This window comes from Neopsephotus bourkii, unplaced genomic scaffold (genome assembly GCF_033783945.1).
Source record: "Neopsephotus bourkii isolate Nb327-2 ecotype Australia unplaced genomic scaffold, CSIRO-AGI_Nbou_v1 NB_739, whole genome shotgun sequence".
NCBI classification, from domain to species: domain Eukaryota; kingdom Metazoa; phylum Chordata; class Aves; order Psittaciformes; family Psittacidae; genus Neopsephotus; species Neopsephotus bourkii.
Window position 1 is genome coordinate 2,571,166 of NW_026901237.1, and position 12,009 is coordinate 2,583,174.

Consider the following 12,009-nt stretch of genomic DNA (forward strand, 5'->3'; position numbering starts at 1 on the left):
GTTTCTTCTAATCTCTGGATCACGACCTTTTCAGAGCCTAGTGCTTTGGTGATGGAATTTCTTTTAACATAACCCACATTTAATCCAGGAAGTGTGTGTTTTCTCTAGTCACTTGTTCATCCTGCTACACACACGTTGCATGTCATTTCCTCCATGTTGACTCCATGTCAGAACCCAAAGAACATTTCTTTTGCCTTGTTCTTTTTGCATTATTAAATTTTCTATTAAATTAAAAGAAAGCCCTTGGTGGTGCACCTTTTGCTGTGTTTGATGCTCAACAGACATCCAAATAATTAAAACTTGCCTATCAATGACTTAGAAATCTCTATTTCTATTCCAGTAGCACACCATTTTCGTATTTCCTTGACCTTTGTGGTCTGTAACTGCCTTCTTTTGTTCTTCCTTTTTCTGCATTTGTATCCACATTTTCTGTGACACTTCCAGTTTTATATCTTGCTACTCTCACATTCATTTCAGATGCAAAAGGCTGGTGTTGCAGAGGCCACCAGTGCCTGAATTCTGTTTGAATTCCTGGGGCTAATGGGCCATGCTGCAACATATTTTTGCTGAAATTGCTGGGAAATACAAGCGTTTTGGGATTTTTGGCTGGTTGGTTGGTGGGGTTTTTTGGTTGGTTTGGTTTTTTTTCTCCCTCCTTGTTTGGGTGGGTTCTTTTTGTTTTGTTCTGTTTTGGTTTGTTTCCTGAAACTCCGTTTTCCAGCTCATTTGCTGCAGTGGGGACAATGACGAATTGCCTTCCATGACACTTTTCAAGCATCCATTGCTCTTCCTGTCAAGTTTCTTGTTTTGATGCTTGAAAAACACCTAGGTCTTGTTTTTCATCTTGTGTTGGTAACCTGCTCAGTCATTTTGTCATTGCCAAAATCAAGACCAGATTCCTCCTCTTGTTCTTGTCTTTAATTTTGAGGGTTGCTGCAAATAAGCAACTTTTTCTCTGGCTGTTTAAGCCCTGCTCCATCACACCTATGGTGGGGTTCCCTTCCTCAGCTCTGAACAGGGGTGTCTGCTTCAACTTTTAGTTTGTGTGACGGTATTCTTCCCTGTGGTCTAAATAATACTGTTGTTCCACCTTTCCTGGCTGAAGAGCTGCAAGCTCTTCTAGTCCCTGTGTTTACCATAGGTTTGAGGATAACATGGGTCAGAAAGGAATGATTCTGTGCTTTAGACAGTTACTCCAGATTTTCTGCTGCTCAGAAATTACTTCTCAATTACTTCAGGTAAATTCCTCCAATTCTCCTCCATGAAGCTGAAAACTTTACGTTCACTTCATCAAGCCTTCATGTACAGCTCGTATCGCTAATTCATATCCAACATAAGTACAGTTCCAGCACTGCAGGAGCAAGCAGTGCTCACATATAGCAAGGTTGAATTCAACCTTATCTCTTTAATTGCCTCGGAGACTTCTCCATCATTCCTAGTTTCCTGTCCTTCACTCTCCTCACAAAGCCAGCTTTCCACTTTATTCAATGTTCAGCCAATTTCACAGCTTTCTGGATTCGAGCAATTTTATAATCTCTCACTGCGCTAATCCTAGAACAAATAGGAAGAAAATTTCAGCTCTGATAAACTAACATCAGTGGAAACAGCACTTCTTTAAGGCAGCAAAGTCCCATCTCCATCTGCTTTATTTCTCTTGTTATTTAAGGAGAGAGAAGAAAATTCATCACACTTAGTGCAGTGCAGAGATTTTTTCCTTAAAACACCCACAGGTAATGAACGTAACTCAACAGAAATTGCAGGTTTTGAAATCTCTAGTGCAAACTTTTAAGCAAATGTTTCTCTGTAAAAGACTCTTCATTTTGAAGCAGAAAGAAAAATAAAAGCTCATTATTTTTCAGATGCCAGACTGTGTTTGTAATGCTGGCAGTTAAAAGTACCGTATTTTGCCAGGTATACAGCACACATCTGATGTGAAAATAACCAGCGCAGAGGAAGATCATGGAAAAGCAACAAATCATTTCAGTCACCTTCAGACATAACCCGAACACACTAACAGCCTGTGCTTGCCGGCCCAAGCTACCCTATATAAACACCAATTCCTTCTACCAAGGGTGTAAGTAACACACAATGCAGTTCATGAGATAAGCCTTTCCAGCGTAACCGTGAAGTTAACGGTTTGGCCAGGACGAAGATGGCACTGTATACACCCAGGATTCGTAAAGGTTGATTGTGCAAATTCAAATAAGTTTAGGGGGAACTGCTCACACCCTGAGATGTTGCCCAGTGCTTTGGGTACATTCTCATGAGCCAGGGCTGAACAGACACACAGGAACAATGGTCTCACCATTGTTGGGAAGCAACCCTGGCACAGGGAGTACAGCAGGACTCACATGATGGAGCCCTTGAAGGCCGATTGCACACCACACACTAAACAAGGCTTGTTCATCTCCACTGCTGGCTGTGCATTGTCAAAGAGCACTCTCAGCCCCCACGCTGTCCAAAATAGCACCCAGTTGTAAGCTGTTGTGTGACTGATGTTTTCATTAATTGTGGCAGCTGCCCCCCCACCTACTCCTTTCACTGTTGATACAGCCCTCTACATTAACAGTGTAGGACTCTTAAACAGTGATGCCACTGCACTGTATGGCTAAAATGCAAATATACCTGTCACACGTTTTCACTGTTTTGCATAAGACTCCAAGTAACAACATTTAAAATTAAGGAAGTTGCTCCATCTCTTCCCTTTCTGTTAATGCCATCATGTTTAAAGCAGATTACAATTAACAGCGTAAGTCTTCTAAGAGTTCTGATGGAAAGTATGTATCCTGTTAGTAAGTAACTTCAGAAGAGGATTCATGTGCACTGGGAACCAAAGCTGTATTGCAAGAGCCTCGTCATTATCCCTTTTCCTTTGTAAGCTGCTCCTAATGCTGAATCAGAAAAGGGAAAATAAGTTCTTTTTTTTGTTTTGCTACAGGAACATCCAGCAGCAATAGCATATAGAGCAACACCTGTAGTTTCAAGAAATGAGTGAGTGGTATTAATGCAGAAGAGTACCCAGCAGGGGCAAGGCTTGTCTGTGACTGCTATGGGGCTTTTAATTTTTAAGTCTTGATCAATTGACTGATTTACTCTCACTCTTTTAAGCAGCGACCAAGTTAAAAAACATTCCACCTTCCCCATTACCTCCTGCAGCTTGATCTCATCTGGCTGGAGAATGCTGAGGACCCCACTGCTCCGGATCTCGGGAAGATCCTGCCATAAGTTGAACCTGGAGTTGGAGTTCCTCAGCAAACTGATTTGTGGTGGAGCTTTGCTTTCGGGTGTACTGGTAGGTTCTGCTTCAGATGGGGTTTCCTCACTGGGTGAACTCTCCTCGGCGTCTGTCTGTGAATCCTGCAGTCGTCTGGTTTCAATCTCCTGGCGTGTAGATTTATCTCGATATTCCTGGTACAAGAGCCCTAGGAGGCAACATAATAGATCTGAGAGGTTACAGCTGAACCAGAGTAGAAATGTATCATTGGCAAAGATAGTTGTTCTGCATCAATTGATCTCAGCAGAGATGAGAGAGATCCCATCCATGCTAAGCAGGAAAGCCAATTCCGGCATTCCTATTTCAGCCAAAAGTGGAAACTATAAATGGAAGGCCATTTCTAAATCTAAAGTGTTGTCAACAATCTGCTCTCATAAAACATTTAGTAACAGTCAGATGAATCCATGACCCATTGGGAGACGTAAATCAAGTGGTTTGTTACTTGCTAGGCTTTAAAATGTTTCTTTCAAAACTCAACTTTCTTTGCAATATTATTATGTTACAAGTTACAGGTTGTTAGGTATGTGTAACTGTGGGCCTGGAAACCTAATACTGCATTCATTGAAACTACTTTCAAGGAGCAATCTGATGGCCCTGAAAATCCTTAAGGAGGAAAAGCAGAGCTTCTGTTAAAGCATTGGACAGGTGAAGCATTGGGAAAACAAGCCACAGTTACTGGCTTGTTTTGGTATTAACTTTGTGGTTAGCCTTGGATGTGTTGCTTAATATTCTCCTGTGTTTTCTGTCTAAGTTTCTGTGATGATTGAAGATAAGAAATTAACATTCAAAAGGTACCCAAATGCTACAGCACTAAGGAAAAGGCTCTGATTTCACACCATCTTGTGGCACATCAATCACAAGATGCGTCTTCTGAGTTTCAATTATAAACTTCAGGAGCAGACGATACCGCACAGGATTTGCCCCCACCCCTGATTCCAGCTGGCAGCATGGAAAGGGCAGGAATACTGAAATTCCTTGGCCATCCTGAGCAGATCCTCTGTCTCTCCTAGGGCTTTCTACTGTCCCATTTTTCTTTCTGGACCATCGGTAGGACCAGAATATTAATTTCTTGAATATAAAATATCATTTAGAAGATATGAATAGACAAGAAAGCATGAGCCTGCTCTGAGTCACTCTCCTTACTCAAACTGAAGGAACACAATTTACATTATCTCCCTTGCTTTGTACTTAAATTGCAAAGTGTAACATGAATGAATAAAGAGAAAAGTTACTGATGTTAAAAAAAAAAAAAAAAAGGAAAAAGGCACAACATATATAATTTATTTTGGATCATTAGGGTTTAAAGTCTGTCTGGTCCCATGCATTCATGATACTGGATCTCAGAAGCAGATCCCGTGTATAATAAGGTGAGAGGCAACTAGGACAGGAGTTTGTCTAGAGAGGGCAGAAATGTATATGCTACTGCCTGTTAAATCTCTGGACCGCTTTTCACAAGTCTCTGTGCCAGTCACTGTTAGAACTATATCAGAGGTATGCTTAGGGAAAAGCACAGGCACAGGGACATCATTCCCGCAGCCTGTGAGTGCATCCTGTTATCTGTTCTGCCTGGAAAGATGTTCAACACCAGATTAAAATAGCAATAAGGGTAGCTGTGCCTAGGAAACCATACAGGCTTCTGTTAGCTTCCTACATGATAACCAGAGAGAGGAGAGTTCCCCCCCAAGTTCTGCATGCTGCTGCTACTTACATAATTTCTCTCTGCGTCAACTAGGCTTGTATGGTTTTCCAAAGCATTTATGCCTGTTATTCAGCATCCATGAGGGTGCCAAGGATGTAGAGGGATGGAAAGGCTCTTTTGGGAACAGAGTGGAGAGCCTGCTGAATCAGAGCTGTTTTTGGTGGCACTGATCTGTCTTTAAGTTCAGCCTGTGCTTGAAGGCTTTTGTGTGGTAGGGCACTGAATGCCTTCTTCACACTAGACAGCAGGACAGGCTGGGAAGTACCACCCTGCAGCAGTATGGGCAGTGCTTTACTCAAGGGAAGGCATGCTGGGAAACTGAATCATAATCTATTTTACTCATATTGGAGATATACTTGCACTGTCTGACTGCACAGACATGTTGTGCTGGTGGGTCTGCCCTTCAAGTCAGAGACAGTTAAGGATATTTTGTGTAAGGGGGATTTAATGTCCCTTGTGCAGATCTGTAAAGCAGCCCTTCAAAAAAGATCCTCATGACAAACCTCCCCTTGCTTTTAAGGAAATAAAATCTAGGTGATGAAACTTGATTTTCTTTCCAGGTTTCCTGTCTGGCCAACCAAACAGATAAGACCTATGGAGCCTTCAGTGGCAGGCAAAGGCAAATATGGACATGTGACTAAAGGCATCTACCACCAGAACTCATTTGGAAATGACAGCAAGGTAACTCATTTATGGGGGAGCTGATGAGACATTAGCTGAAGCTCTACCACAGGCATACGGGGAGGAAGCAGAAAGCTGATAACCAGCAGAAAGATGAAAGACACGTACGTGTTTAGGAAGAAGAAGGGTAGGCAGAAACGAAGAGGGTTGTGCTAGCAAGGATGAAAGATATCTTGCTCTCTTGGGGTAAAAGGTCCATACGTGTTGGTAAAGAGGATACAATGGGTAGAAGCAAAGGCTTAGATGAGAGAGAAGCCATGCAAAAGTCTATACTAGATGAAGCAGGAGACGGTTGTGGCACAAATGGGTGGCATAACATGCAAGGCCAGGGAACAGGGTTTGGAGTTGTTGAAAGGAGAGCAATACGTCTGGGAACTGACCATGTGTAGAATGAAGCTGAGATCAGTAGTTGAATGTGACTCAGAAGATCCAATGATTTAGTAAATGCTTACATTTAGTAAGTGAACAAGTCCAAAATGTCAGAGACCTGTAAAAGTTCCATTAATTGCTTAATGCCCCAACTGTCCCTACTGTGACCTGGGTAGAGGTTGGCTATGTGGTCAGAGCACAGGTTTGGTGTCGCCTGTTGACCTAAGTGGTTAAGGCTGATCTTCCTAAGGGGTGTTTACATAGTTTGTACAGTACATAACAGACTCTTCCATTTGTGTTTATTCCATTTAATTTAGCTGTCACAGTCTCCCTTCCCAGCTCTCTCAAGAACTGTGAGGAAATTGACAAACTAGTTACTAAATGTGGAAATGCTTGCCTTAGATAGCTCGCAGTGCTTTTAAAGTGAATGCTATTACATTGAAAGCCATGTAAAATCTCAGGAGGTCCAGAGACGTTTTCTCTGAAATTCTCTGCTCCAGTTTCAAGCAAAAAGCCCATTAATGTCTCAAAGGCAAGGGAGAGGGAAGGGAGAGAGTGTGCTCCAGCCATTTGAAATGACACCTCTTCTGGGGATTAGCATAGCAAACCCATCTCCTCCACCAAGGTGCGACAGACCTACTTGCAGTTGCAGTGACAAGTGCAGATCTCTAACACGGCAGGCATCCCTCTGATACACACCACGTAAAAGTATACATGAATATAGCAACTGGATAGATTTGAAGTCCTGCAGGCTTAAGTATTTTTACCATGCCTCTTAATTAACTGACAACATATGCCACATCTGCCTTGGGAGATTAGTACTTACACAGCCACAAGCAAGCAACAGATCTGGCAACACCTATGTAAATTGCTCACCACTTTCCTCCAAAAGGCCTGCCACACTCAGCTGTTTGGTCTTGACAGGCACTGTCAGGCTTCTGGTTTCACACCAGCCCCTTTCCCCAGCACTGTCCCACTGGCATCAGGCACTCCAGGAATGAGCCCTGCCTGCCATGACCTGACACCAAACTGCAGAGACCGCATGACGATCCTCCTTGTTGCTGGCAGAGAGGCTCGTCTAACTGCTCATGAGATTTATCTACCCGATTTCCCCACACAAAGTGCTGCATTCCTGCCCTCTAGATTCAAGCATCTTGCAATTTCATTTCCTGAAATTGATCAGAACTGTTTAAAGATGAAGCTTCTCTATTCCCACCATAAAACCTGCCTCAGGATAGGGTTTCACTTTGCAGTTGCCCAAATATCTGTGGGGAATCTCACAATACCATGTGGGAAACCAAGGAACAAGCTGTGAAAGTCCTCTCCACATCCCACAAGAAAAAAAAATAAATTCAGAAATACCACAAGAGCAAAATCATAACCATCCTCTCCTCCACTGCCACCTGACAGCCTCCACTCTCCTTTTATAGAGACTGCAAATGGTAAAATGACTTACTCCTCTGCTGCAAATGCTACCCTAGCGTACACAGCTGATGTCCAACATGATGGTTGACCCTATGCTTTAGACTTACACCTTTTTGAGTAGGCAGAATAAGATTTCAGCAGAAAGTTGGCTATAGCCTTAACAATTAATGACTATGTAATTACACAAAGTAATCATTATTTATGGATGGGGGTAAAGTTGCTCAGCGACAGCATAAGATCTCATGTCAGGCAGCATGCGAGCTTGCTGCCCCTAAAGACAGCAAAAAGTCACCGGTAAGGCGATGGTTATGATGTCTTACGCTAACAGTGAGAGACCAAGATCAGAGAGTTGGGTTCCCACAACACAGCCGCCCTACCCCTGCCTGGGGCTGCCTCCTGCCACGTACCGCTTTGGGTATGTTTAAAGGGGATGGGACACGGCGGCTCTGCGCGGGTGAGGGTCCCGACCCGCCGCGGCAGCACCTCTAGGGGCTGCTGTGCTGCCGACAGTGCGGGCAGCGGGCACAGCGGCGAAGTTGGAGAGCGCGGTGGCCGCACGCCCCGGCCGGGACAGCCGCGGGACGGCTCCTTACCGATGTGCTCGATGAGGTTCCTCCAGGAGTCGGCCGTCATGGGGTGGGCAGGCGGCGCCGTGGCTGCGGCGGGGCTCTCCTCAGCGGCCGCGGGGGGCTCCCTGTGGGAGGCAAAGGCACCCACCCTCAGGGGCAGCAGCGGGGCGCCCCGCTCCCTGCCGTGGCCCCTCGCACCCCCCGATACCCCTCAGTCCCGCCCCCCCGCTCACCTGCCGGGCTGTCCCGCAGAGCCGTCCTGGTCGAGGGCGCAGGCGGCGCTGAGGGCCGCGGCCAGCAGCTCCATGGCCGGCGGCGGCAGGTGGCTGCCGAGCAGCTCCGGCGGCGGCAGCGGCAGCGGCGCGGGGCTGGGGGAGCCCGGGCGGTTGCCACGGTAACGGGGGTAGGAAGGCAGCAGCCTGCGCGGGAGGGAGAGGGGAGCTGCGGCCTCCCCCGGGGCGCCCCCGCAGCACCCCGAGACCCTCTGAGCCCCCCGGATCCCCTCAGAGCATCCCCGGTCCCCTCGGACCTGCTCCGCAGACACCCCCCCGGGGCGCTCCCCCCGAAACCTTCTGAGAGCAGCCTCAAATCCTCTCAGAGCCTTCCCTCAGACCCCCCATCAGGCGTCCCAGGGTCTCTCCACCCAAATCCCCTCAGAGCCTTCCCAAGCCTCCTCAGAACCACCATAGGGCTTTCCCCCTGAATCGCCACAGAGCTACCTCAGACCCTCCTCAGGTATTCCCATAGATTCTCCGCACAGAGACCTCTCAAAATCCCCTCGGAGCCTCCCGTCGGGCTCCCACGAGCCCCTCAGAACCCCTTAGCCCCTTGCAACCCCTCTCTGCGTTCCTAGATCTCCTCCGAGAGCTCTTGCCACATCTCTGCGGAGCCCCCTCAGCCTTCCCCAAATCCGAGACCACTCCGAGCCCGTTAGAGTTCTTTAACCTAGCTCCCTCAGAGCTCCCCGCAGCCCTTCCGGAGGCCCACCCCCCCAAACTCAGCCCTCGGAGCTCCCACCCGATCCCTCAGGCTCCCCACAGCCCCTCAGGTTCCGAGCCTCAAAAATCCTTTCCAAGCCCCTCAGGATCTCCCCGTCTCAGAGGCCCCGACCCCCCGCAGCCCCATGCCCGGCACCGCTGCCCGCAGAGACCTCAGCCCCCCAGCTCTCCCTTCCAGCGCTCCAACGCAGGTCCCTCCTCCACCGGGAGGCTCACTCCCTCCTCCCCAAGGGCCCCCCCAAAAGGCTGCAATGCCTGCCCCGGGGGCCCCCCACCTTCACGGGCACCCCTACCTCCATCCCCCTTGCTCTCCTGAAGAGAGGCTCCTTCTTCAGATGCAGGGAAGCCCCTTCTCCATCCCCTCCCTCCCCTCCCCAGCAAGGCACCCTCCCCCAGCAAGCACCTACACCCGCCATCCCACCCTATGCACCAGTCCGGGCCTCAGCCCCCTCTGCTCCATGCACAGCCACCCCACAGCGGGAGGGGGGTTCTCCTCCCTCTGACCTAGGACATAGCGCTGTTCCCCATCCCCTGCACCTCTCTGCCTATGTGCGGCTGGCACCGGCTTTGAGTGAGAAAAAGGAGTAGGAGAGGGGGTCTCTCCTGAACTGCTTCCAGATCTGGTGCATATGGTGTGTTTCTTCTCCAGGACTGAAACCCTGAGATGGAGGAATGTAACTGGGAAACTCAGCCTAATTCCTCCTGCCGGGAACTGCACCCCTGGTTACCCTACAGGATTGACCGCTCTCCTCCTCTCCTGCTCCGGCAGGGCTTTGCACCCGTTCAGTCATTTCCCCCGTCTCCCCTTCCTTAGCGTTGCTACTTCCATAAGGCTATATTGTCTCGTTTAAGCAGTAAGTATCTCAGTACTCAGTGATCTATATCTGTCTTCGTTCAGGTAATTGTTTTTCCGCCTCAGGGGTAAATCTTCTTGAGCTCCAGACTACGGTTACACCCTTGGATCAGTTTGAGTGCTTGTGGACAGGTTGGGTGCAGCTCTTTCCTACACGTTAGTAACCCTCAGCTAAAAAAAAACTGTCATCTGCACTGCGTTGCACTTGAGGAGTTAACAGCCAGAAAACGCTCAGCTATTCCCCATGTTCACTTGCTCCCTGTCGCATAAATAACTGTGTTTCTTTCTGTTCTTGGTAACATCATTTATGCACCAACACAAAACCTGTGTGTTGGTCTCTCTGTGTAATATGGTTTCCTTTTTGTCATTTTTATATTGTATTTGCTACATAGTACATCAGGATAGCTTCCAATTGGTACATGACTGCACATTCAGAAAAACTCCTTCAGCTTATGTGAACTAGATCTCGATCTGGCACAGCAGAAACCTCAGTCCTTAAGTCATTAAGAGGCAGAACAGCAAAGAAAAACAGCTAGAAATGTTGTTGAAGACTCAGAGAAAGCTGTCAGTCCAGCCCCACACTGAGAAGTCACAAGGACCAAACAACTGATAGGAAAAAATCAGGATGAGGTTGAGAGCTGTAGCTGTAGACAGACTTTTGCACTTGAAAGGAGTAGGAAGAGAGAGAGCATGACAGCTGGGGCTGTATGGGGAAGATTGTCACCAGGTAGATGATCAGTATGAGATGAAAGTGAGTTATCAGACATTAAACACAGTGTCTATAGGGGTTTTGAGGAGACAAGGGTGCAGCCAAAATCTTGTGGAAGGGATAAAGCACCAGAGACTATGTGAAGCTCTGCCTAGTGACTGACGTCACTTTTGGTGGCTTGCTGCCAGGGCAAGAATGTTGTCAAGGGTTTTGGTAAGTGGGTGGGATGCTAAAAAGCTTGTTTCTTAGAGAAGTGGAGCCTCCTTATCTTGAGTTCTGGAAAAGCATGGAGGCTGTTTACTATTTTCTGAAGGGAAGGACCAAGAGCAGTGGGGAGTTCTCCCTAGTTTGCAAAAGGAAGTCAGTGCATAAGCTCTTGCTGACACTGCTGGAATTAGTATTTATCTAAATGTAACTTTTGGGTGTATCTACTAAAAAAACAAACAATCAGAAGTATGCTTTAGGAGTTTAACAGACTCTCACCCCTCTCATTGCTTCCCTCCCAAGGGTTAAATGTCTTGCAAGTTGAAATTTCTTTTTAGAAAAAGCATCTAGGTCATGGTGTGAAAAACATTCAGAAATAGAAAGTATCTTTCCAGGATCCCAAATTTGATAAATTGATCCAAATTTGGTAATTTGATCCTGTCTGTCTTCCATTTTACTTCAAATTTTCCAAACTAATTTCACTTTTGGCCTGAGATGAAAACCCGAAAATATCACTAAAAGTAATGATGGTAATAAATATGTTGGAAGCTACGAAGAGGTGAGAACACCAGCTGAGAGTGAAATGCCCCCTGTGGCCACGGGAGGCCACAGCTCGTATTTTTGTGTCTGCGATCTGTTCCACTGTGTAGCAATCAATGACTAATAGTCTAATTTTCCTTCCCTTAGAACTTTTCTCTTTTTTAACTGTAATTTGGTCTTCTAAACTGTTGCTCTTTCTGCCTTTCCATGTTTATTCTCATACTTCATGTTGATATACAGAGAATGTCCATAAGCAGAACAAGTGCCTGAGAAACACTTTTTCTCCCAGGAGAGGTGACAGGTATTTAGCAAGAAGGAGATATTTTTGTCCTACAAAAATTGTCAGGATTTTCTAAATCTTTCTTTTCTCTTTGAGGACAAACCAGAAAGCTTTCAGCATTCATAATGGAAAATGGGCGGGCAACCAAGTGATTCTCTCACAGTGGTTTTGTGGCTGGGATGTTCGTGCTGGGTGTGGAAGATCCAGGTCCAAGTCACTACTGTGTCATTCCCTCCCACCCCACATGTTACTGCCTGTTCCAGGGTGGATCAGTCTCTCTTCCTGGAGTTCCTCTGCTTTCTCTGGTCACTGGAAAAGGTTCTTGAACCTGATGAATGCCTTATTCATCAGATACTACTTTAGGTCAGCCAATACTGGCCTATTTGTGCCAAGTAGAATAGCTCCAGT

General features: G+C 46.7%; 2 protein-coding genes across 6 annotated transcripts in view; one reads left to right on the forward strand and one right to left on the reverse strand.

Moving 5' to 3' along the window:
• NGEF (neuronal guanine nucleotide exchange factor) overlaps nt 1–12,009 on the reverse strand; it is a 49,493-nt gene that overhangs the window by 15,913 nt on the left and 21,571 nt on the right. For 3 of the 4 annotated variants that reach the window (XM_061354524.1, XM_061354525.1, XM_061354526.1), the window contains 3 exons: nt 8,251–8,436; nt 8,042–8,142; nt 3,148–3,422 (listed from right to left, as the gene is read on the reverse strand). In XM_061354524.1, the coding sequence (XP_061210508.1) occupies nt 3,148–3,422; nt 8,042–8,142; nt 8,251–8,436 (562 nt within the window). Of the gene's footprint in view, nt 1–3,147; nt 3,423–8,041; nt 8,143–8,250; nt 8,437–9,552; nt 9,691–12,009 lie in introns of those variants that run through there. The other variant, XM_061354528.1, reaches the window with a different exon arrangement.
• The window catches only part of NEU2 (neuraminidase 2), a 37,132-nt gene continuing 34,854 nt past the window's right edge, over nt 9,732–12,009 (forward strand). For both annotated transcript variants that reach the window (XM_061354530.1, XM_061354529.1), the window contains exon 1: nt 9,732–9,869. The gene's annotated coding sequence lies outside the window, so the exon portion shown is untranslated. The remainder of the gene's footprint in view (nt 9,870–12,009) is intronic.